We start from the raw sequence: 26500 nt of genomic DNA, 5'->3' as shown, positions 1-26500 counted from the left end.
AGTTTCTTTGCCGGTAAAATTTTTAATTCATTACTTTTACTTTTTAATAGGCTAATATATATAAAAAAAGCATTCAGGTTAGTTTGATCTACTTCAGCTTGAAATTGCTGTAAAGGTTTACAAAAAGTATTGAACACTCCTAAAAAATGTGTTTGTGTTACATAAAATACAAAATATCAAACCAAATAGTAGGCCTATATTAAATAAATAAAAAAGTGGACTTTAAGAAAAACATTTCACATATATATAGGTTCCAAAAGATAAAACAAATATTATTCAAAATTATAATTATATTATAGCCTACTTATAACAATATTATAATGTGGAAAATGTTCATAATTTCAATGAACTACATCTGTGTTTAAACCTGTGTGAATAGTCGTCTTACACTTTGACAACACCAGTTGGATAAAGTCATTGTTAGTTCTGAGAAAAGTTCTAGCATGATTTATTTGTATCTGACACTTGGTTTGACAGGTTATATAATCCAAAGAAATGTACACACACACACACACACACACACACACACACACACACACACACACACACACACACACACACACAGGGGTGGATCAGGTAAAGGACTTGCCAACTGGAGATTGCTTTAATTTTCCCTTTAATTGTGAAATTTTACACCATGAGCAAGAAAGTGCTTTAGCTGTATAACAAGTAGCTTCACAAATCTAAGACTTTTAAATATCGGTAAAATTCAAATCATAATTAAATGAACACTTATGCCATTTCTGAGGTTAGCTTTTGTTCAGTCATTTTCATCTATAATCAGACATATTCTGTTGCCCAGAAAGGAAATATTCAACCAAGGACAACAATGGCTCAGATGATCTATAACCACTCCCATTTACGTATGATCTTATTGACTAGCCTCATTTCTTTAGCTTAGCCAGTCCCATCAGCAGTTGATCTCTTCTCTCTCTCCTGGCTGTGAGGTGCTCCTGCTCACTAGGGATCAGCTCACAGATCTCCTAAAGGGGTGATCAAATCTTTATTTTAGTTTACAATGATTACAAAATAAAAAAATAATTTAAAAACACACACACAATTGTGGTTATTTGGAACATCTGTCTGTTAACAACTGACTTTAGTTTTTCCATACAACAAAATACTATTGATATTGCATACTTTTATAATTCTAGCTGCTGGCTCTCCAGAAAAGTCTGGAACAGGCCCAAAAGTAGTAAGAACCCTCTTCATGCCCTCACTATAGCGCTGGAGATAGTCTTCCATACCTGGACAGACAAAACACATGGTAAGGATTAAATAAAGATGCGGTTTTGCATTTCAACAATACAGTAGAATCACAGTAGACCATAAAAAAAATCTAATATGATCAGACTCTAAAAACAACATATTACAGAAAGTGTTTAGATCTATTTTAATTCATTCAAATTGGGAATTGAGTCCAAAATGACTCAGCAAATAGATGTTTTCTAGCAGAGTTTTCAAGCATGAATTAAGTAGCTCCTCATTTGAAGGGCATGAGTGCTTTTAGAAGGGCTCTCAGCAGATAAGACGTGCACCAGTGAAAGTTCAGCCACAGTTCTTCCCTTACAGTTTCCAAGAACCTGTGCCATTACAGCGAAGGAAGAAACAAGGGCGAAACTCTGAATACAGGGGGCTTTATCACCACAGTGAGAGTAGCACCTCACTCACAGTACAAGCAGGCAGGGCTGAGGATAATAATTCATCCGTCATCATCAAATGTTAGTACTGGTGTCACATGGCAAAGCACGTTTCATGGGGGGAACAGGGTCATCCTACAGATTTCACACTGCCTTCTGATTTTCACCGTCAACATGAGATCTCTTCTAAACGCATGCCCATTTACACACTTTTGAACTTGTTTCAGTTTCTTTCACCAATTCTCTCTCTCTCACACACTTATTAAAGTCATGCGAGTTTGATAATTGACGCGAGTAGGTTTTCACAGACTGCTTTTTCGCTGCCCCAAGCATGATGAAAACAAAAACTTCTCAGTGCTTATTTACAAAAGTTTCATTATGACATTTAAAAAAAAAGAAGAAGAAAATCCATGGGTTAATAAGTAGCTTGCCTTCTGGTGCATTTAGATGCATGGTTTCAATGGGACCTATAAAAGCGTAACGCATGCCCAGGCCCTCAGACATCACCAGATCAATGTCCTTCACTGAGATCACTCCATCCTGGATGAGAAGAAAGAGAAGTTAATTTGGCAGCTTGCTCTGTATTACACACTTGGATGAAAGACAATGTTTCTAAAAGTGGTTTACTGATGTTCTGATCTTCTAATCCTAAAAGTACAGCTTCCTGCTTAGTAGTTTGTCCAGCCAACAAGGTTTGGTCCACCTGACTGAGAGGAAAACGGAGGTTGCCCCCCTTTTTGTCCCATCTAAAGATTACTAAAGCCGCTCCCACTGTATTGGGTTTCTCTTATCATTTAACTCAGTGTCCTCTGAACAATGGGATGGTATGGCAGAGGGAGGTAAGCGTAGTTGTGCCAGGCTTTCGACCCACTTTGCACTCAGATTACCTGTGGCCACAGATACCTGTTGCCTGACTGTGCTGAAATCAAAGCTTGGATACAGAACGGGCAGTGGGGGACAAGTTTAGGAGGGGACAGGGTGGTCTTTGTTCATTTCCTGCGCGCAACAACGAGGCCGTTATCTCTGTGTCGCCAGGCGGCGGACTGGCTGGGGAAACCGTGAAAAGAGGCCTTTCCTGTACACGGTAATCAGCAGGGGCAGCCATTAACTTTCCCAGCTGCTCTACTTTCCAGAGCTGGCTCTCTCTCAAAAGGGCCGCCTGAACTCTGAGACTCATGAGTGGATTTGAGCTGCAAATCTTGTGTGTAGTGCAATGTCCAAACTTTAAATGTTCCTTACCATAAAAAAACAAAAACTCACCTCTGTATGGACACACACAAAAAAAATGTAAGGCAAATCCATGAAAATAAGTTTATAAGTCTAAATTCTTCAGAACATCACTTTAAAAGCTGTGAAAGGCTTGCGGAAAGCATAGTGTTGATCAAACTGTTTTTTTTTAGCTAGTAAAGTAGTAGTAGGCACAGATTTAAGGCCAATTCACACTGCACAGACGGCGACCAACGTGGACAATCAGCAAATTACAGTACGTCACTTCTCAGAGACTCCACGACCTGACAAGCACCGATTCAACATGTTCAATCAATGAAAACAAGCTACGACAGAAGCCATAAGACACTGACAGGGCTGATCCGACAAAACCAGACAGTGTCTGATTGCGCTGTGAGAATTAGCCTTTAAACTCTGACGTGATGGTTAGATATTTGGGGAAAAATTTAAATATGCATAAAGCGGCATGCATGCTGGTTTAACTGGTTCATCAACATGTTTTTTAAAAAGCTTGGACGGTCATAACCTTTCAACAGTTCAGAAAGCAGATTCTTTTGAAATTCTTAAAAGCATTTGCCAACAAGAAGAAAGGAAGATAAGCTTTTGTAAAAGTTAACCCAAAACATGCAATTGTCAGAGACAGTAAAACTCTGCAAGAGGACACAGTAATGGGAGGGTCTCTGTAAGGATTTCGGTTCTTACTGTATCTAGATATGAACCCATGGATTTGTGCTTCAAATGATACATTGGTGCATTCATTTCTTAACCTACCATTTTTTTTAATGAGATATCATGGCATAATTTTGACATTTTCCAAGCCTTGTGATTTCCTTGCAGTCAGAGGGAAAAGTTAAATTTCTTAAAGGGATGGTTCGGAGTAATTTCAACCTAGGGTCCTTTGCACCATGACCTCGAGCCAAACACCCCCCAGAGGCTTTTTTCCCTTGGTCGAACATTATTAAAGTTAGAGCTTATTTAGAGATATCAGCCGAATGGCTTAGTGCAGACGCTAATGGATCCAAGGTTGTATCTCGTAAATTACCCCACTAATAATGCCCAGAATGGTACCAAACTTCTACAGTAGTACAAATAGGTTCTGTACTCATAAAACGAGCAATTGGAAAGTTTGTAAGTACATCAGTAGTTTATTTAAATAACACTTGCCTGATGGCTTATGCTACCGCTAACCCGGACGTCAAGGTCACTTCCGTGATTTGTGAAAAGCCCGTAAAAGTCCTTTGCAAAACTCACAAGTGTAAGGGAACAGCTAGTGAATTTAACACTCCATAGAAATATATCCACATTTTTTTTTTTTTTTTTGAGGTGTTGACTAATAATTGTTGCAAACTGGTCCTACCAACAAAATATTATTGCGTTCCTGGAACTGGGCGTCATTACACTACATCCTTATGCATCGCTTTCTGCCAGGACTTTTACGGCAGACTCTGATTTTCCCAAATCACGGAAGTGACTTCAACGTCCGGGTTAGCGGTAGCATAAGCAAGTGTTATTTAAATAAACTCCTGATGTACTTACAAACTTTCCAATGCCAAAACCTATTTGTACTACTGTAGAAGTTTGGTACCATTCCGGGCATTATTAGTGGGGTAATTTAAGAGATACATCCTTGGATCCATTAGCGTCTGCACTAAGCCATTCGGCTGATATCTCTAAATAAGCTCTAACTTTAATAATGTTCGACCAAGGGAAAAAAAGCCTCTGGAGGGGGTGTTTGGCTCGAGGTCATGGTGCAAAGGACCCTAGGTTGAAATTACTCCGAAACATCCCTTTAAGAAATTTAACTTTTCCCTCTGACTGCAAGGAAATCACAAGACTTGGAAAATGTCACAATTATGTCATGATATCTCATTTAAAAAAATTGGTAGGTTAAGAAATTAAATTCCTAACACACACTGTAATATGGACACTGCAAAGAAAAAATTAACTAATGAGACAGAACATATAAGCTAAAGCATATTGTTGACCAATCTTATTAAATTATCTCATCATCAATGACTGCACAATAACACCATGAAGAATAAGAAAAGAAGGAAAATGGTTACAAGGAAGAATACTTAAATGGGGTGTGATGAATAAGATCAATGAATGTGTATATATGCAGTACAAATGACATTTTGTCTTCAGCCTCAAGACTTCCTTCAGCACTGCCTCCATTCAGTGGTTACAAACCTCTGAAAGCCGTAAAGCTGTCATGCCAGTCAATCAGGCCCAGTAAGCATACTATTAGCATAACATACCATTTTCACAAAACCAGAATGGATAGCGTCCTTTATTCGACATATACATGCATCTGTGACCAGCTTAAAAGAATAGCAAATTTGACACCAACCAAAATCAGTACAAGTGGTTCAACTTTTAACCTCTCAAATGTTGGTCACTGTGATTAAGTCACAGTATGTTCTCAGGTAAGAAAAACACAAGGGCTTTTTTTCAGTAAGAAACCTCTGTTTTGGCTTTATATAAACATTGAGAGCATTCCTCTGGGATTGAAGAACAGATTTCCAAAGATCAATGGACATTTTCATCTCAAAATGTAAAATCAACATCTAGACCATGTCATTTTAGATGTTATATCTAGTTGACTCAAAAACATAAATCCTGTCATCATTTAGTCATTTGACTTTCTTCTGTTATTGTATTAAATAAAGTGCAGTCTGAACATTCTGTGAAATATCTTATTTAGAAGACATCATGTAGAAAATCATGCAGGCTCAAAACAACATGAGGGTGAGTAAATTATGATATAAAATTATGATCATGATGATGAATCCTTATAATTATTCTCTAAGACATTAATTAAGAGATAATTGAGCATATCCTTTGGTTAATCAGCATGACTAATGTCGGATAACGGTCTTTATCAAGGAGCAGACAGGGCCATACTCGCAGTATAAGTATAAGTACTTGCATAAGTACTGCAGAAGTATGTGGCCACCGCCTTGTAAACCCTGGGTTTGCCCATTTTAGGTACACCAATTAACACCCTTCTGGTTTTAATTCATAAGTCAACTGCGAGCCAAACCCCATCACCCCTCATCAGAGCAGATACCTGCATCTAGAAAACCTTCCCAGAAGCTGTAAGAGAGGGCCAACTGCCTATTTTTTTTAATTAATTTTCACAAGCACAAATTGGTGTGGTGTTTGGGTGTCCACATAATTTTGGCCATGTGTTGTATATTATGCGGAATATTTTTTGAATATCTGTCAGAGCATTAACTGGTGTTGTGAACGCTGAAGAGAAGTGAACTTTACCCCAGTGTATTTTTTAAAACTCTCCAGGAACCAACAAAGACAGACATATTGTCATTTGGCAACAAAATCACAATTTCAACAAAATGCTTAACACTAATGTCATTAAGTACTCTGTCTAAGCTACAACAAAGGTTAGGATTAATGGTTCTCAAAAGAGATGACTGAGTCTCTAACTGACCTTTGAAATTTGCCATCATGCATATTAAAACACAATTTCACCACACCTCTTTTACACGATATGTTCACCACATAATTCAGACACAACAACACACCCGTGTATTATGAGTGATGATGTCTCCATAATACACCCTGGACAGAGTAAACTATTTTGTGCTTTTATCTTTAAATGTCAATTACTCGACTGAATAATTAACAGTTGCTAAAAAAAAAAAGAAGAAAGAGACAAAGTTCAAAGTCCATTGTTTGTTGAAGTCCTTTCTTGAATCTGCTTTTTGTTTTTGCTTGTGGGCAGAGCTCAAAAGGGCTTGGTTTTTAAAGTGGATCACCTCACTCTACCCCATGTTCATTTGATACACTGTAATACAGGTGTACTGTGTATGCAGGACAAAACTACCAGTGTGAGGAAAGAAAAGCTGGCTGTTCTAAAAGTTTCTCAAGAGAAACAAAGAAAAGAGATGTTTTTTCCCTTCTCTCAATCGATCATTTATAAACAAGAGTGTGATAAGACTATGAATGTTGCAATGCTCTGTTTTAATAAATACAATAGTCTCTGTTTGTTCCACTAACTTCACTTCTCTTTCACTCTAATAACAGAGTGTAACAGAGACATACATCAAAATTTACACAGTTAATTTAGGACTTTCCTGTTCAGAGATGAGTAATGAGATTTGACAGCAATATATTTTCCCCACATATGAACAATCTCTTCCTGTAACGTGGATGCCTTATTTAAGCAATAAACAATGAGAAATGCATTACAATGATTTTACCAAGGGTAATCGGTCTTTACCCCATGATTTTACCCTTAACTGTGGTAAGATCACCGTAACGCAGGCCTTAAGTGTTTGCTTTTATAAAATGGCAGCAATAACTATATGACAATTTTAAATTTGCTAAATTAAATGCGAGATTTACAAATAAGTGTGTGTGCGTGTAATATATATTTTATACTTTGCATTTATTACATAGGAGAGTGGAGCTTTGAATGGAAATAAACAGGGGGAATGGGTTCAGGACATGACTGGGGTCAGAATAACAACAGAAGTTACTTAACATGCTATATGAATTTTGCCAGAGAATAGGTTGAAAGTCAAACAATTAAACAGAATAGCCATAACTGCTAAGTAATTTTGTTCCATGGCTCAACCAACCTGAACCAGCCTCCAGGACTCGGCTATGATGGCATACTGAACACGGTTCAAAGCGAAACCATCGATCTCCTTCTTGAGGCGCACAGGTGCCTGTCCGACATCCGTCATCAGTGAGTAAGCAACATCCATTACAGCAGGCAGCGTTTCGGGGTGGGGCACAAGTTCCACCAGACGCACATAGTAGGGCGGGTTTACCTGAGAGGTTAAAAACAAGAAGGAAATGACACCAGTATAACTGCCCCTGGGACACAGACAAGACACTGTACCAATGTGTTTTCCAGAGCTAGAGATAAGGGCCTACTATGAAGGTCTCTCTGACTAAAATGCCTGACCACAAATGCTTGGCATTTAGGATTAAACATTCACTAAATGGAGGTGAAGGTGAACTATTAGCCTCACAACGCTTTGAAGGACAACTGACCAGCAAGGCCTTTCTGCTCATGAGATCAGAGTGGAATTTCCATGAGCATGGAAGGAATTAAAGTGCAGTAATGCCCCTGTGGGCCTGATATATTTCACTCCATTCTTCACAACAGGCTGCGAAAAAACAGGGCTGACAAGAAAAACCATGTCCATGACATGTAAATAATGCTTTAAATGCTTTCATTTACGGATGTTCTTCTTCGGTGTGGGAACATTCGAAAATAACAATAATGTTATTAAGGGCAATTGCGTAAGATGATCTTTAGGAGGATTTTAGCTGTAGCCATTAACATGACCTTAAGACATTTTTGTCTAGATGTTTTTTTTATTTTGGATGGAGAATGTTGGGGTTCAAACTAAAGCCGGAATGTGTGCTAAAAACAAACAAAATCTGGACTGAAGTACACATAAGGAATGGACTGTCAAATACAGTCAATCTGAGTTTTTTTTTATTATTATTTCTATTTCTATTCTTTTTTTTTTACATAATCATTTCTTAAAATTTAATAATAAAGCCTAAAAATAAGATTTGACTCACATTTTCAATGTGGCATCAACCTTGTGTATGTCTCACATAAAAACTAACCGGATGAGATATGATACATCGAGTTCGGTTCTGGACACGAGAGAACACATTGCTTGGCATCAGGCAGGAAGTGGAGCTGCTGATAATCACGCTTTCTGGGACTAGATTCTCCACCTCAAGGAAGACGGTCTGCTTTGCTTCCAGGTCCTCAAATACACACTCCTTTTTTACAGAAAACATAATTCACAAGCATACAAACCAAACTGCTAAAATAAATGTAATACAAAATAATATGAACATCACTAATACAAGAATGTGCAAATACAGCAGTATCAGCATATATAAGGACTATATGGCATCATTAAATGCTGATGTCATAACGGAGACAAACAGAAACAATCTGCTGTCAATGTATATAGTACAAAGACAATCCTACCTCATCCATCTTTAAAGGGTTAGTTCACCAAAAAAATTATTAATTAGTCACCCTCATGTCGTTCCACACCAGTGAGACCTTTGTTCATCTTTGGAACACAAATTAAGGTATTTTTGATAAAATCTGAGAGCTTTCTGTCCATCTATTGACAGTCTACACAACTAACACATTCAAGCCCCATAAAGCTAGGAAAGACATCACTAAAAATAATCCATGTGACTCCAGTGGTTTAACCTCAATTATATGAAGCGACGCGGGTGCATTGTTTGCACAAAAAAGACAGAATTTATCACTTTATTTACAAAAAAATTGACCAGCAACCTAGTAGTGGTAGCACCACAACACATGCCTGTTGGGTTGACTCGAGAGCTGACGTAGTTCCGTGAACGCACTTTGGATAATATTATTTGGTAAATAAAGTGGTAAATTTAGTTTTTTTGGGCAAACAAAGCACTCACGTCGCTTCATAATGGATTACTTTAACAAATTCTTACCTATTGTACTTTGAATGTGGTAGTTGAGTGTTAATGGAAGGACAGAAAGCTCTCAGATTTCATCAAAAAGATCTTCATTTGCGTTCCGAAGATGGATGAAAGTCTTACGGGTTTGGAACGACATGAGGGCGAGTAATTTAATGACAGAATTTTCATTTTTGGGTGAACTAACCCTTTAATATACATGTATAAAGCATTTGACTATAGCGAACAGAGGCTTGGCTCCTAAGTGTTCAATATATTTTAATAATTAAACCTGGGTGCATTTCAATAGTTAATCACATTAACTCAACTGAGAGAGCCATCATGGAATGCAGCAGTTTCAGAAGTAAAACCACAGACACACTTCTTCTGGTTTCACGTGCTTTGCACAGTGCCAAATCAATTAAATGTGGAATGATATGATCTCTTTCTTCTCTACACATGAAATACTTGTTACCTTTGTTTCATACACACCCTGATATGTATAAAACAAAAGGAACAAGTATTTCATGTGTATTTGTTTATAGTTTATTTGGTAGGGACAGTTACACTAGATTATCTTCTCGAAGCAATCCCATGTCAGTATCATGGTGTTTATAGAAAAGGCTAATTCGCAACACCTGTCCCTAGAACGGCTTTTTAAATTAAATATTACACTAGATGGATAAATGAAAAAATAAAAAAAATAGCGTAGAGAAGAATGTTATCACATTACATTGATCAAATCAATAATTCCACATTTAATTGTTTTGTCACAGTGCAAAGCATGTCAAATGCTTTATGATGTTTATCTCCTGTTTCCTCGTGTCATTTTTTGGTTTAACAGAAAGAAAATCTAGAAAGGATAAACTATACCTGGACAAAGAAAGCTCCCTCCAGGGCCTGCTGCAAGTCATCATGACTACTGAGTAAACTCAACTGCTCTGCAGCGCTGAGATTTCCTCTTAGCATTCTGGCTTGCTGAAGCTCCTCAAGCTGTTTCCTGCTCACACACAAAACACAATATTCAGCTAAAAATTCAACAAAACGTGTACAAATTCTGCCAAAATACCTATTGTGTCAAAATACAGTGTTTCAGTCATTGTTTATGATTGATAAGATAATGTATCTGTTGCAGATAAAGACATGTTGTTGTCTATTGTAAACTATGCCTTTCAAAAAACTCTTGTATTTGCTCCTAATAACTGAAGCAACTCTGCATGCATTACAGAAGATAATTTTTTTGTGTGCCCTAATCTTTCATTACTGCATTCAAGTCAGGGCATCTAGAAATTCATATCTAGGAGACAGAAAGCTCTACAACTCCCTCTGGTGACAGAAGAGGTGAATCAAGCAAGAGGGTTTGTTAAAGTGATAGTTCATGCAAAAATGAAAATTGTCATTACTTCCTCACCTCACCCTAAAATTGTTCCAAACCTGAGTTTCTTTCTTCAGTTGAAAACAAAAGAACCGCCAATTGACTTCCATAGTTGGAAGAAGAAAATAAAAAAATACTATGGAAGTTAATGGCTACCGTCAACTGTCTGGTTACCAACATTCTTTAAAATGTCTTCTTTTGTGTTCAACAGAAGAAAGAAACTCATACAGGTTTGGAACAACATGGGGGAGAGTAAATTATGACAAAAATTTTCATTTTTGGGTTAACTAACCCTTTAAACAGATATGGACCGATAGTAACAAAACTTTCATTTGAACATACTTTAATTGAATTGAATTGATTTTTTTTTTTACACATTACGTACTTTTGACATTTAGTCTATTTAGCTCCCCTGAGCATTGAATTTTATAGTTTGTGCCCTCAAAATGGGTCACAAACTTGCACTGACAAAGGTTGAGCAATGATGGGAGAGAATTTGGGTCAATGGGTCATTTTGACTGAGGGGTCAATGGTTAAATTTTCTTTCTTGTTTTCCACTGACCTGATCTCTGTGATGGCCCCTGATGCTTGTCCTGGTTTGTTGTCATAGATCTTGACCTTGTATCCTCCACTCAGGAACAGCATGGCCCAGGAGCGGCCAATCAGTCCACTTTATGATGTCACATACATAAAAAAGAGGAAGAAGAGACAGCATTGTAAACAAGTCAAATACAAATATAGGTCAAGATTAGTGAAAATCAATGCATTATCTATACACCCAGAATGAGGAACGTGTCTGATAATACTACAATAGGAACTTCAATTTTGCAATCACCTTTAGTGCATGACAAACATGAATTCACAGACTTTGATGACCATGCAAATCCTGTCAGAATAACCCTGACATTTTTTGCACAAAGCAAATCTACCCAAAATATGTCAAATGAGCGCAATATAAGTCACGTGCTATTTATAGTTTGATCGTTCAATATTGCACTTCATTTTTCAGACGCACTATTCTGATATGGAGAAATACATATATTTATAAACACCACTGACCACTCAGCTAACGTAATCTGTTACTATCATGTCTGCTCAATTTGATAGACTGGAAGTAACTGACAGGTTAACTCTCACCTTCCGACAACAGTAATGATCTTTCCTTTTAATGAACTCATTGCAGTCTCGTTTACAGAAATCAAAAATTTAACTCAAGCGGCTACTTCCCAAGAGCCCCAAATCACCAGACTTCAGGTTATCATGTGCCCGTCTGCACGAAGGAAAGGCGGAGCTACGGCGTCTCACACGTGCCTAAATACATCAGGATTTTTGCAGAAGGACAATTCACTGGATTTCAGCCCAGAAGTTTATACGTTTATTTAGAAATACAATGTTAAAAGAAAATATATAAAGACACGAACATAAGCAATGCAACAACGAATATCGAAAATCGCTCGTGTGCAGTTTATGGCAACACCTCTTTGTATCCTAGCAACCGATGTGTTGTTGCTCAGCTTAGTTAGCGAGCTGTAAGTTAGCTATTGCTGGGCCACAGACACTGAATAGTTCAACTTAATACGGACATTAATTTGCTCCTTTCTTCGGTAAGCAAACCGTTCTGTTTACCGGGTAAGTTTAACTATCATAATTCACAACCACAGATGTTGGAAGTTTACTTGTATACGTGATAAGCGGTATGGTCACTCGCTAGCCGTGTAAACGAACGTGTACTTTTGTCAAGAAATGGTTTTAACAGAGGAACTCGCATATTTGTTCAAAATAATGTCTGAAAGTTTCTTGTTTTATATATGTCCCCACTGTATAGTCTGGATAAAGTGTCTACATTGTTGCCTGAATGCCTTCTATTCTTAATGCTTATAATTCTCCTGCTTTCCTGGTTTTCCAAATACTAGTGCAAAGTGCCCATGCAAAATCTGTTTTTGTGTGTATTTTTAGTAATTGTTGGTTCGGTGTGTTTGAGTGCTCATTGTTACAATTAAACAGCAAAAGTCCAGTGACATTTTTATTTGTGCATGGTAGAAAGCAAATACTGATACTGACATAATGACACAATAAATATGGAAAATTGAACTACACGATTGAGGGAGCAGGCTAACGTTACACAGGGAACTCCGAGAAAAGGCTATGCTTGAGCAAACAGTTTGTGAATAGGCTACTACAAATGATGCCCGTGAAAGAGACTGTGAACGCATTGAATAGGATATGTTTAGTTGGTGAATAGCATAGGCTACTACACAGTAGCGATAACGTTAAGCGCACCAGAATGAAATATAATATTCAGAAGTAAACAGTAGCTGACTTACAGATTCAGTTAACATCCACAAATGAATAAGCGCGTCGATTCAGGGAGCAGTGCAAAGTCCCCATGCAAAATCAGTTTTTGTGTGTGTTTTTAGTAATTGTTGGTTTGGTGTATTTGAGTGCTCATTGTTACAATTACACAACAAAAGTTCAGTGACATTTTTATTTGTGCATGGTAGAAAGCAAATACTGATACTGACATAATGACATACAATAAATGTGGAAAATGTAACTACATGATTCAGGGAGCAGGCTACACAGTGAACTCAGAGAAAACGCTACTTAAGCTCCGCTGCTTTCTTCGACCCTCTCTGTCTCTGGTCCTGCACTGTGCTCACTCAGTGTGCAGTGTGAGAGGGGGAGGGGCCAGCTGTGCTCACTCAGTGTGCAGTGTGAGAGGGGGAGGGGCCAGCTGTGATCACTCAGTGTGCAGTGTGAGAGGGGGAGGGGCCAGCTGTGCTCACTCAGTGTGCAGTGTGAGAGGGGGAGGGGCCAGCTGTGCTCATTCAGTGTGCAGTGTGAGTGGCCAGCTGTGCTCACTCAGTGTGCAGTGTGAGAGGGGGAGGGGCCAGCTGTGCTCACTCAGTGTGCAGTGTGAGAGGGGGAGAGGCCAGCTGTGCTCACTCAGTGTGCAGTGTGAGAGGGGGAGTGGCCAGCTGTGCTCACTCAGTGTGCAGTGTGAGAGGGGGAGTGGCCAGCTGTGCTCACTCAGTGTGCAGTGTGAGAGGGGGAGGGGCCAGCTGTGCTTACTCAGTGTGCAGTGTGAGAGGGGGAGGGGCCAGCTGTGCTCACTCAGTGTGCAGTGTGAGAGGGGGAGGGGCCAGCTGTGCTTACTCAGTGTGCAGTGTGCAGTGTGAGAGGGGGAGGGGCCAGCTGTGCTTACTCAGTGTGCAGTGTGCAGTGTGAGAGGGGGAGGGGCCAGCTGTGCTCACTCAGTGTGCAGTGTGAGAGGGGGAGGGGCCAGCTGTGCTCACTCAGTGTGCAGTGTGAGTGGCCAGCTGTGCTCACTCAGTGTGCAGTGTGAGAGGGGGAGGGGCCAGCTGTGATCACTCAGTGTGCAGTGTGAGAGGGGGAGGGGCCAGCTGTGATCACTCAGTGTGCAGTGTGAGAGGGGGAGGGGCCAGCTGTGCTCACTCAGTGTGCAGTGTGAGAGGGGGAGGGGCCAGCTGTGCTCACTCAGTGTGCAGTGTGAGTGGCCAGCTGTGCTCACTCAGTGTGCAGTGTGAGAGGGGGAGGGGCCAGCTGTGCTCACTCAGTGTGCAGTGTGAGAGGGGGAGAGGCCAGCTGTGCTCACTCAGTGTGCAGTGTGAGAGGGGGAGGGGCCAGCTGTGCTCACTCAGTGTGCAGTGTGAGAGGGGGAGTGGCCAGCTGTGCTCACTCAGTGTGCAGTGTGAGAGGGGGAGTGGCCAGCTGTGCTCACTCAGTGTGCAGTGTGAGAGGGGGAGGGGCCAGCTGTGCTCACTCAGTGTGCAGTGTGAGAGGGAGAGGGGCCAGCTGTGCTCACTCACTGTGCAGTGTGAGAGGGGGAGGGGCCAGCTGTGCTCACTCAGTGTGCAGTGTGAGAGGGGGAGGGGCCAGCTGTGCTCACTCAAGGATTGTTTGACTTGAACCGGCGCTGCACAGACCGATCGGTTTATGACATCAAAGTACCGCAAGAGCGATTCAAAAGCATAAGGAGCCATCTGCTCTTGCGGTACTTTGATGTCATAAACCGATCGGTCTGTGCAGCGCCGGTTCAAGTCGAACAAGCCTTCAGTGTTAGTGTGAGAGGGGGAGTGGCCAGCGGCTAGAGTGGCAAAAGCCAGTGTGTGCTTCTTTTACGTTATATATTTAACGATATATTTTGCATTTCTAATCCAAACAACGTCAAACTTGGCACTACACTTACTCATGCCCGTAGCGAGACACCTGTCAAGTTTGAAATCCATCGGACTAAAGGCCTATTTATACTTCTGCATCAAACTCACGCCGTAGCTACGTCGTAGGCTGTGTGTAGCGCACGTACCCTTCGGCGTACCCTGACGTGCACCTCTCCAAAAATGTAACAACGCGTTAATTCTACGCGGACGCAAGAGCTGTGATTGGTCTGCTAGGACCGCTCCCTCGGGTTTCACACGCTCCCTCTGCAAGTGTAATTGCGCGTCAACGCGGACAACGATGCAGAAGTATAAATGAAAACCAACGCGTTGCCTACAGCGTAGAGGCTCCGACGTAGGTCCGACGCAGAAGTATAAATCAGCCTTAACAGTTCGAGAGATATGCGAATAACTCTCTCACACACACACACACACACAGACAGACAGACAGACAGACAGACAGACAGACAGAAAGACAGACAGACAGACAGACGTTCCCGTAATTTATAGATAGATATTATATACAGAAGTGAACAGCGTAGGTGACTTACAGATTCAGTTAACATCCACAAATGAATAAGCGGGACGATTCAGGGAGCAGACTACACAGTGAACTCCGAAAAAATGCTACGCTTGAGCAAACAATTTGTGAATAGGTTACTACAAATGATGGCCGTGAATAAAATATAATATTTAGAAGTAAACAGTGTAGCTGACAGAGTGTTTATGTCAGAATGTTTATTTTTAAACCACAATCTTCTTGGGGCTTCTTTGACCGATATATTTAACGATATCTTTTGCATTTCTAATCCAAACAACGTCAAACTTGGCACTGCACTTACTCGTGCCCTTAGCGAGCGAGACACCTGTCAAGTTTGAAATCCATCGGACTAACGGTTCGAGAGATATGCGAATAACAGACAGACACACAGACTGACTGACAGACAGACAGACGTTTCTGTAATTTATAGATAGATAATGTGTCATTTACATCAGAGACTTTTATGAGTTTTGTTTTGTTTTTTTCAGATGGAGAACGTGCATCTTGTCCCAGAGGAAGAGGATGATGATTTGTATACCGGCTACAATGATTACAATCCGACTTTTGACTCAGAGGTGCAAAAATACTTTGCATTTATTAAATGTCATCACTTGAATGTCATGCAATGATCATTTTCCTGTCCCTGTAGGATCTTCACAACGATGTGGGCTTTCAGCAGGCCGTCAGGACGAGTCATGGCAGAAGACCACCAGTAAGTGAATAGCATCTGCTGCCAAAGGTGCTGTATGGAAGCACAGGCACATCAGCACACACCCAAATTTCATTAATAATAGACACTACATTTGTTTAATGAATATTTTTAGATGACCGCAAAATATCCTGGCACTGCTATTGGAGGGCGACCGATTGGAACAGCCTATGGGGTGAGAAGAGCTTATGGATTTACACTACTACATTTCTGACTCAAAATAAAATAGCTTTTTAAGTTAGCGTGATAGAATGTTAGAATGTATTATGTCTTATAATCAGGAAGAAAGCTGTGAGGACAGGAAAGGTCATTGGCCTTTGGTGAGAGGATTGAGACAGGATTGGTCATTGGTGAGAGAATATACAGTCAGAATCAAGATAATCAAATATTGGGAAAATGAACTTGTATGGAACTTGGGTATAGAAATAGACTATACTGATAAATGGACTGTATTTCATGCTTCAATAAGGGATTTCGAGGCTGAGTTTGTGAGTAAAGTAAGTTGATTCTATTTGTTATTTCCTCTTATGTCTATATTTCTGATGTTAATATTCCAGTCACGGATGCCTGTTGGCACTGCAATGGGAAGGCCTATGACTGGAGCTGTTCAGGTGGGACACAATTTCTTGTTTATTTTCTCTTTATGTAATATGCAATGAAATTTTATTTGTTTTCTATTTTTTGTGTGTGTGCTGTACAGGACGGTGCGGCTCGTCCCATGACTGCAGTGCGGGCAGCAGGATATTCTTCATCTATAGCTAGAGGTGCTTTCACACAAGAAACCCTCTTGCACATGTGCTGTCCAGGCACTCTATGTTTAACTGTCTCATAATGATATTGAATAAATACATTTTAACTTCTGAGTTTAACTTCCTTCATTTTAATTGTTTGAATTTGCAGGCTCAGTGTTTGATCCACTGGGACAATCAAAAGGACCAGCCCCTCCATTAGAGAGACAGAACGAAGACACGTATGCGTCCGTCTGTTTTCATAGCGCTTGACAAGCCATTGACAAGTTTTGTTTACTAGATCCCCCTTGACATCTATAGTTTTACTTGGAGACGGACACACATTTTTGGTTTAATTGTTTGTTTTCTTGTTCAGTCCAGAGGAAAAGATAAAGATCCTGGAAAAGAAGGTGAATGATTTGATAGAGGAAAGCTGTCTTGCTCATGCTCATGGGGATCTTCAGCTGGTGGGTATAGTTGGGTATAACTGCTATACGTGGTTTTAAAGATTTTAAAGGATGAATATTTAGATGCTGAATTATCTTTTTTTCTACAGTCTCTAGAGAAAGCCAAAGAGGCGGGCAGGAAGGAAAGGGCTTTGGTGAGACAGAGAGAACAAACAGGCACTGCAGACCACATCAATCTGGATCTGACCTACTCTGTGAGTTCATTGCTCCATATAAAATACATATCTTGACTGAAAACTCTGAAATTTCACATGTTTTATTTATGCTTTGTTCAGGTATTGTTTAATTTAGCAAACCAATATGCCAGTAATGACATGTACACTGAGGCTTTGAATACATACCAAGTCATTGTGAAGAACAAAATGTTCAATAATGCCGGTGAGCGAATTGCAAATATTATTTAAAATATCTTAATCCAAATTCAACTCCCTTTGATGTAAATGTGTTTCTAATTTTAGGTTTTCTGTAACCACTTTCCCTACTATAGGTCGATTGAAAGTAAACATGGCAAATATCTATTTCAAGCAAAAGAATTACACAAAAGCTATCAAATTTTACCGCATGGCTTTGGATCAGATCTCAAATGCCCACAATGCAATGAGGTCAGTGTATTTGAATTGCACCCTTCAATTTATTCAGGTTGTAAGCAATTTGGCAGGATTTTCAATATGTAACTTTCCCTTATTGTATAGGATCAAGATCATGCAGAACATTGGAGTTGTGTTCATACATATGGGCCAGTACTCAGATGCCATCACATCCTTTGAGTACATCATGAGTGATAATCCCAACATAAAGACAGGCTTCAACCTCATCCTGTGCTACTATGCCATCGGAGACCGTGAGAGGATGAAGAAAGCTTTTCAAAAACTCATTTGTGTGCCCCTCGGTATTGATGATGAAGACAAGTATATCCCTGCAAATGTGAGTGTATCGTTAAAATCCTTGTTAGTCATACATTTAAACTGAATTATATCAAATTTTGATGTGTTTCTTTTTTACATTTCAGGATGACACTCATGCAAACATGGTGATTGAGGCAATAAAGAATGATAAGCTTCACCAAATGGAAAGGGATAGGTATTATAATGTATTACACATTCTGTTGGATCTATTATACTGTCTACAGCTTGGCATTTATTAATCTCCACATATTACATTTCAGTGTGTCTGCATCGTCTTCTATCATTTTGTTTTGTTTTTCCTTCTAGGAAAGCACTTGCAGAAAAATACATTATGACCTCAGCCAAGCTTATTGCTCCAGCCATTGAGTCGTCATTTGCAGCTGGGTTTGACTGGTAAGTAGTTTATACTATCATTCAAAAGTTTGGAGTCATTAAGATTTCTCAGAAAGGATGCATTAAGTTGATCGAACGTGACAATAAAGACATTTATAATGTTAGAAAAGATTTTTATTTTTCAAATGAATGCTGTTCTTTTTATTCAAAGAATTCTGAAGAAATATATCACAGTTGTATGAAAAATGCATAATCACAAAAATATTAAGCAGAAGAAAATTGATAATAATAAGATTTTTTTTCTTAGAATGATTTCTGAAGGATCATGTGACACTAAGTACTGGTGTAATGGCTGCTGAAAATTCAGCTTTACCATAATAGGAATAAATTACATTTTAAAACATTAAAATTGAAAACATTTATTTCAAATTATAATTCATAATATTACTGTAAATTACTGTATTTTTAACAGATAAGAGATTTCTTTCAAAAACATTAAATCGTCTTACCAACCCCAAACTTTTAAATGGTAGTGTAAGTTTTCCACAAGAGGGCGTTGAATCCCATGACATTCCTTTAACAATAGTATTTATTTTAAGTAGTTATTATTCATCCATCTTTTTTTAGGTGTGTGGACATGGTGAAGGGTTCACAATACGTGGAGCTTGCAAATGACTTGGAGATCAATAAAGCTATTACATACTTAAGACAGAGGGACTTCAAACAGGTAGATCTGACACACAGGAGACACACTCAAATTGCGTTGCATTTGACATATTACCACAGAAGAGAGCCATTTTGCTCTATGTCTGTGTGGAACCCTTGTTTCTGTCTTTTAACACTTTTCACATTCAATGGTCCATTTTATTTTGTTTTCTTGCCTGTCCATCTGCATGACTCTTGAGGCTGAGGTATGTTTTTATTTTTGGAGAACCTGTGTGTTTCTGCAGTAGGCCCTGTATATGTGTGCTGATATTGTGTTGTGCTGCCTTGCTTCTCTCATTTCATGTAGCAGCAAGTGTATTATTCAAAGAAATTATCTATTTATGTCACTCATTTCCTTGAAGTCACTGCGAACACTATGAATATGCTTAACCACTTATTTTGTTTTCAGGCAGTGGAGACGCTAAAAATGTTTGAGAAGAAGGACAGTCGGGTAAAAAGTGCTGCTGCCACTAATCTGTCTTTTCTCTACTTTTTGGTGAGTACAGAGCTATAAAGCATTGACATTAAAGAACTGGAAATGGCTGTATTTATCACATTGTGTTAATACGGTTCTCAGATATGCTTAATAAGATATGCTCTTGTTTTGCTGCTTATGTGTCTTCTCCAGGAAAAAGATTATGACCAGGCTGACCGCTATGCTGAGCTAGCCATGAGCGCTGACCGCTACAACCCTGCTGCCCTCATTAACAAAGGCAACACAGTGTTTGTGAAAGAGGACTATGAGAAAGCAGCAGAGTTTTATAAGGAGGCTCTTCGCAATGACTCGTCCTGTACTGAAGCTCTCTATAACTTAGGTCTGCCATTACAAATATGACATCCTAAGGGTTACACTGCATGAGATTATACGTGCTTTAACACCTGAGGCCAGCTGAGACCAAGACTATGTATTAATAATGTAAGTCCTTTTAAAGCAGAAATCTCTGTATGATTGCAGGTTTGACCTATAAAAGGTTGGGTAGGCTGGAGGAAGCCCTGGATTGCTTCCTCAAACTGCACGCTATCCTCAGAAACAGTGCTCAGGTCATGTACCAGCTGGCTAATTTGTATCCTTCCATTAAACATCAGCATTCAAAATTGCCCAGTTGCCAAGAAATATCATGACATAAGTATGATGAGTGCTTTTTAAGAGTCATATTCCTTAAGCAGCTTTAGATATGAGATGTTGGAGGACCCTCATCAGGCCATTGAGTGGCTGATGCAGCTCACCAGTGTGACCCCCACAGATGCCCAGGTGCTGGCCAAACTGGGAGACCTCTATGACAATGAAGGAGACAAATCTCAGGCCTTCCAGTACTATTATGAGGTAAAAAAACATTTTCCCTAAAACCACCACTTAAAGGAGAACTCCGGTCAATTTTAACATTGAGCTCATTTTTTTGTAAATTTGGAGTGCTGTCAATACAGAGAACAACGACAAAAATCGGTGTTGCCTACACCGTGTTATCCTCTTTTTAAAATTTGCACCCTGTTGACTTCAATGGGGCAAGTTTTAAACCTGCTTTTAGCCTCTTAACATCCTTGATGTGTCATTACAAGTGCACAGCCAATGTGAGTGATTCCTTCAGAGTGAACACGGGTGAATCTGACTGCAGTAGATGTGAAAGATATGAATAAAAATGATGTTATTTCAGCCAGTGCACATACCTGTATTTACATCCTGTTTTCGGTCGAAGTCCATAGTAATCGATTGTCGAGTTCACGCGCATAGGTTTAGTTACCTATGATCACGCGCGTGAACTCGACAAAGTTGGCGCTGGCTGAAATAACATCATTTTTATTCATATCTTTCACATCTACTGCAGTCAGTTTCACCCGTGTTCACTCTGAAGGAATCACTCACATGACCTGTGCACTTGTAATGACACATCAAGGATGTTAAGAGGCTAAAAGCAGGTTTAAAACTTGCCCCATTGAAGTCAACAGGGTGCAAATTTTAAAAAGAGGATAACACGGTGTAGGAAACACCGATTTTTGTCGTTGTTCTCTGTATTGACAGCACTCCAAATTTACAAAAAAATGAGCTCAATGTTAAAATTGACCAGAGTTCTCCTTTAACATGACATGTCATTAGTCACGTCTCAAGTGATGTGGTTTGAATAAAATAAATGATGATGACTTTTTTTGTTTGGCATCATACATTTATACATTCATTTTTCAAATAAGTAGCTGTATTTAAAACTGTTTAAATGTAACTAATATATAATAATGATGAATTAAATCTCAAATGAAATTATTAAATATTTAACTATATTTAAAATATATGAGCACATATGCATGTCTTGCTTTCTTTAGATGACAGTTAAATATCATTAAATAAAAATATTTATTTTATTAAATAAAATGTATTTAAAGAAAGCAAGACAAGCATAGGTGGCAATCATATAGACCGCAGTCTAGATTTTAGTGGATATTTAAAAAGAATATTATATAATTTATGGATTACAGTTATTATGGTTGTTGTTTATTACAAAACTTCATTTTACTATATAAAAGATAATTTATGTTGTTTATTTCAGTCGTACAGGTATTTTCCCTCAAACATTAGTGTCATTGAATGGTTGGGAGCATATTACATCGACACCCAGTTCTGTGAGAAAGCTATTCAGTACTTCGAGAGGGCTACCCTTATTCAGTAAGTTACTAAATATCATATGTATTTATCATGAATATTCTGCATGTATTTGGAGATATTTATATTAATGATGTATCATGAATTTCAGACCAACACAGGTCAAGTGGCAGCTGATGGTGGCTAGCTGTTACAGGAGAAGTGGTATGAACTTGACAATACTAATACATTTAATAAGTTTAGCCATAAGCTGTCATCTCAGTGCCTTCAGAGTCATGATTTATGTTTTTCATTTGTTTTCAGGGAATTATCAAAAGGCACTCGAGACCTACAAGGACATTCATCGGAAATTTCCTGATAATGTTGAATGTAATGTGCTCAACACAACAGTGTTTTCCCCTTTGATTCTTTGTGCTTATCTAGTAGCTTTGCATCTCATGCCATTCATTATCTATCGGGCAGGTCTACGCTTCCTGGTCAGGCTGTGCACTGATATGGGACTAAAAGAGGTGCAGGATTATGCCACCAAACTGAAGAAAGTTGAAAAAATGAAGGAGATCAGAGAGCAGGTACCCTGATTTCTCTTGGTGCTGTTTATATTTGGGCCTCTTTAGCTTCCTTAAAGGAAAGAAAATAGAAGAGTGAAAGTGAGGAGTGAACAAAAAACACACATAACTGTCTAGACTAGAGGGATAAGCGACTGTCTCTAAATCAAGTGTGGAGTTTCATATTTTAGAGTTTAAAACTAAAAGAGAGAGAGAGAGATTACCTGGATTTCTTCTTCACCTGTTCCTTTAGCCAGTAAACCTATGGTTGATTACTGAGGGACCTGTGTGTTGGTCTGTATATAAAATATTTGAGCACATTCCCTGTATTCAGAGCTGGAGAAATGGCAAGTATTTGACAGCATGCTGTTATTCCCACACACAGAGGGTGAGATCTGGGAGGGAGAGCAGTGCTCGAGGGCGCAGGGAAGGCAGCGCTGGCAGTGGTGAGTGGACTGTTTTAACTCAACCTCATCGATTAAACTTTGAAATAAAATACTGCTCATTAACTCAATACATGCTTCTTACTTGAATTTTTCCATCAACCTCAACCTGTCATCCGCCTCTCTTGGTAAACAGGAAATACATCAAACCTTACACACACTCCCCCTAAGAAACCCAGTGGTATGACTGTAACTGCCCTAATATAGTGACTTAGTGGAGACTGCTAGTCCTGTGATGTGATTTTTCAAAAAGAATATGCATGTGCCTTAGACACCTGCTTTTCCTTTAATACTAAACTAAATCACATGATTTAATCTGTGATTAAATCACATAGATTTTGGTTTATTATGGTTTATTTTAAGTTTATAGTCTAGAAATAATTATTTATTTATTTTCTCATTTGGGATATCAGATGTGGATCTCATATCAGGTGATGTTCAGTTGTCAGCTTCAGGCAGTGCTGGGTTTAAAGGTCATGCAGTACACTCATTTTCAAACAAGTGACTGTTATCATCAGCCTTTTACTGCATCTCAGCTCTCTCTTCTTCTAATATTTTATTTTCACGTCATCACTTTAGGAAGCGGCTCAAACCCCAAAAAGCCCAGTGGTATGATAACTACCTGCTTTATGTAGAATAATTCAGACATGATATAAAGCTACTTTATTATTATGGTCGGTTTTTATAAGGGATTTGATTTGGGTTCTTCATAAAATTCCAATTTCTGTGGAAAATAAGCCAGATAAAGGACATACACTGTCATACAGTTAACAGTAATATTGTGAAATATTATTACAATTTCAAATAACTGTTTTCTATTTTAATTTTAATATTAATATTTAGTCAATTATTTCTATTTTATTTATTATGATCCTTCAGAAATTACAGACATTTCTTACAATTTGAAAACCGGTGTGCCGCTTAATGTTTTTGTTGGAACCTTTTTCAAGGGTTCTTTGATAAATAGAAAGTTCAAAAGTAACGTTTTTCTTTGAAATAGAAATCTTTCGTAACATTATAAATATCTTTGCTGTCACTTCTGATCAATTTGATGCGTTCTTGCTGATCATTTTTTTTCCAAATTTCTCTCAAAAAATTATTTCTGACCCAAAACATTTGAATGGTTGTGTATGTGTAATTTATTTACAGCCAGTCAGACACAGCATATAATCACATTCATGAAATCGCTAATTTTGACAGTAATAAGACAGAACTTAATTTCTTCTTCACAGAAAGCGTTTTCTTTTCCTGCATTCTTTCACGTTATATTGTCAGCTTCATCTTCGTTTTGTTAGTAATCTGTTGTTCTCTTTTATTGTTTATCTCTGTTATTCTGTTCATGGCTATGCACCTGAAAGGGAGCAGCTCAAGCCCCATCAATACCCCTCCTCTGAGAGCCAGTGGTATGACTACACTCATTACAGAATTACATTAGAGGACGAGATCACACACTCCACCTGTATGACTATTACAACGAGCATGATAGATGCAGCTCAGGAATAAACTGCTGCTACTGCACGCTTTGTTACAGATGTCATTCATTCCTCACATTCAGCCCTGCAGTCGTAACTGAACTCAACACATAATGCTAGGTTTACCACTTTATTCACAAAAAAATCTTCATTGTTGAATGGTGCAACCCAATTTTTAGGCCTCACTCAGCTCTCGACTCTCTGTACAGCCTTCCCACTGTCTCTTCAGAGATCTGTCTTCTTCTTTTTCCTTTCTTTTCCTTGCAGTTTCTCGCTCTGAAGCTAAGTATAGTCCTGTGCTGCAGCAGGGCAGAGGTATGTACTCTATTTCACTGTGCACTTTAGATGATCAGTCCTCTGGATGATTAAGAACGAAAAAAAACATAGCTTCATGGAAAACTTAAACTTGCTTAGTCCATATATCAAAATGATGTTTTAATGCCTAAAGTTTCCCCATCATGATACAGCATCCAAGGACATATTTTCAATCACAGCACAACAGAAAACAAACATGTGCTGAAAGCCTGAGGATGTCCTTTTTGCCAAAACCACTAATCCCAGGGAATATCCCGCTCTCACTGTCTGACAGAGTGTTTCCAGCACCTCCTTTCTGTTTGCAAAGCACAGAGTGCAAATAAACCAGTGAAATATTTCACAAGTACACTCCTGAACAACACTATCCCGGTATTAGTGCGCTTGATATCAACAGTTTTTACTATTACTTGCCATTTTGGATGCATGAACTGATGTCACATTAAAGATGTTTTTTATGAATACAAATACTCTGAAGCAGTTTTTGTTTAACTTTTTGTTTTAGTGATACATTTTTGAGCTTGATTCTGGCATGATTCCTCAGTTAGGTGGACAGGGTAGGGAAAACTACTGTATGTCAGCAAAAGGCTTGTCATTTTAATGCCTTTGAGTTTTGTCGCTGGGACGTTTAAAGATCTCAAAGTTACCTGCCTGCCAGACTCCGGTCCCACATCTGTCCCTCAGTGCTCTGTTCCTGTCATCACAGCCGAAATGTGAAATGCAGCTGTGTGCCGCTGTCTTTGTGCAACACAAATGCTTTCAATTATGCTATTCATATGAACTCACTTTAATTAGGAGTCTAGTTCCACATAGGCTTTGCTTGAAGTGCAAGCTGGAGCTGTTGCTTTTCTTGTCGTTGTTTTGTTTACCAATGTTCTAACACAGCAAGGCTTGCATTGTCGATTGTGGCAACTTAAATGCAAATGCCCTTTTCCCCCTTCTGTTCAGACACTACTGTAAAATAACACTCATTCCAGACATTTTTCCAAGTCCAACATGTGGATGTGTTTTCTCAGACAGTGGACAAAGCAACCACGGCACCAGCGCCAAGGGTGAGAGGCTTAGCGTTAAACTGAAAACTCTTCCCGGGTCCAATGAGCCGTATGAGGCCAGCACTCAGCAGGAAATAGGTGAGAAACAACTTTGGTGTTTATTTTTAAGGAGGTTCTTGTCGTTGTGGCTCCAATACACAATCAAATAAAGATAAAATTCTGGTAGAATAATTACTTTTTCACCAAACAAACCATGCTTGGCGTTTTTTATCCTTTAGCTCAAACAGTAGAGCATGGATCTAGCAAATGCCAATGCATCTGCCAAATGATGACAAATTATTATTACATTCCCTTAATCAAATAATCTGGCTGATTTATATTATAGCAAAGAGTTTTCTCATTCATGTAAAGGGAAAAATGATTCTGGTCTGGTCTGTACTTATTACAACTTAGTGCTCCCATCATCACTTTAGATGCATCTTATGTCGATCCATTGGGGCCTCAAATGCAGAGACCAAGAACAGCAGCAAGGAAACGCACAGAGGAAGATGAGTTTGCTGATGAAGAGCTGGGAGATGACTTACTGCCTGAGTGATGTGTGCAACAGAGAAAGTCTAATGTATATACAGATACTAAATTTGTCTGCATTTTCAGCTCAACTATAGCACTGAAGCTTAAAAATACTTCATTATTACTTAATTAAATCCTTCATTATGCTTTACTATATTTTATAATAGCAATGTATTGTATATATATATTTGCATTTAGGAAAAAATGGTTATCTTATGTCATCCATTTTGTGCATTAAAATGTAAAGATTTATGACTACACCATAAAACCTGGATACCATGAAGTTAAAGACGTGCATGTTTTGTAAGTCTGAAATATTAA

The 26500-nt window shown here is 38.8% G+C and overlaps 2 protein-coding genes across 11 annotated transcripts; one reads left to right on the top strand and one right to left on the bottom strand.

Annotated features, from left to right (window-relative positions):
• Positions 1-599: 599 nt before the first annotated feature.
• On the bottom strand, positions 600-11985 carry cryl1 (crystallin, lambda 1). The gene is made up of 8 exons (XM_084121221.1): positions 11827-11985; positions 11252-11359; positions 10188-10314; positions 8481-8642; positions 7472-7666; positions 2072-2180; positions 1141-1247; positions 600-983 (listed from the first exon to the last, which is right to left on the bottom strand). Exons 1-8 carry the CDS (start codon positions 11865-11867, stop codon positions 885-887), a joined length of 948 nt encoding a protein of 315 aa, XP_083977347.1. The 5' UTR covers positions 11868-11985; the 3' UTR covers positions 600-884.
• ift88 (intraflagellar transport 88 homolog) lies at positions 11975-26468 on the top strand. 10 transcript variants are annotated; one of them, XM_084121194.1, is made up of 32 exons: positions 12178-12318; positions 15897-15983; positions 16058-16120; positions 16233-16292; positions 16399-16467; positions 16675-16728; positions 16818-16881; positions 17018-17087; positions 17222-17312; positions 17402-17506; positions 17588-17690; positions 17800-17914; positions 18005-18236; positions 18322-18392; positions 18524-18610; positions 19178-19277; positions 19665-19751; positions 19884-20070; positions 20211-20319; positions 20429-20579; positions 21793-21908; positions 21997-22049; positions 22149-22214; positions 22308-22414; positions 22776-22836; positions 22970-23014; positions 23247-23306; positions 23413-23442; positions 24192-24236; positions 24573-24620; positions 25634-25747; positions 26083-26468. In XM_084121194.1, exons 2-32 carry the CDS (start codon positions 15897-15899, stop codon positions 26202-26204), a joined length of 2772 nt encoding a protein of 923 aa, XP_083977320.1. In that variant the 5' UTR covers positions 12178-12318; the 3' UTR covers positions 26205-26468. The 10 variants fall into 10 exon arrangements, with proteins under 10 accessions (XP_083977322.1, XP_083977323.1, XP_083977325.1 ...); XM_084121196.1 differs by lacking the exons at positions 16399-16467; positions 23247-23306; positions 23413-23442 and having other exon boundaries at positions 11975-12318; XM_084121197.1 differs by lacking the exons at positions 16399-16467; positions 23247-23306; positions 23413-23442 and having other exon boundaries at positions 11977-12293.
• Positions 26469-26500: the final 32 nt, after the last annotated feature.

The sequence above is a fragment of the Abramis brama genome, assembly GCF_963993115.1.
Source record: "Abramis brama genome assembly, chromosome: 8".
Lineage (NCBI taxonomy): Eukaryota > Metazoa > Chordata > Actinopteri > Cypriniformes > Leuciscidae > Abramis > Abramis brama.
The sequence above is the reverse complement of the archived record's forward strand: the minus strand, read 5'-3'. Positions and strand labels throughout refer to the sequence as shown.

Coding starts and splice junctions, on each gene's coding strand:
- cryl1 (XM_084121221.1), bottom strand. CDS start 11,867: ATGAGTTCATTAAAAGGAAAGATCATTACTGTTGTCGGAAG. Junction 11,360..11,826: donor ATCATTACTGTTGTCGGAAG/GTGAGAGTTAAC, acceptor GACATCATAAAG/TGGACTGATTGGCCGCTCCT. Junction 984..1,140: donor CAGCAGCTAGAATTATAAAA/GTATGCAATATC, acceptor TCACCCCTTTAG/GAGATCTGTGAGCTGATCCC.
- ift88 (XM_084121194.1), top strand. CDS start 15,897: ATGGAGAACGTGCATCTTGTCCCAGAGGAAGAGGATGATGATTTGTAT. Junction 16,882..17,017: donor TTCTTCATCTATAGCTAGAG/GTGCTTTCACAC, acceptor TTGAATTTGCAG/GCTCAGTGTTTGATCCACTG. Junction 18,393..18,523: donor CACCAAATGGAAAGGGATAG/GTATTATAATGT, acceptor TTTTCCTTCTAG/GAAAGCACTTGCAGAAAAAT.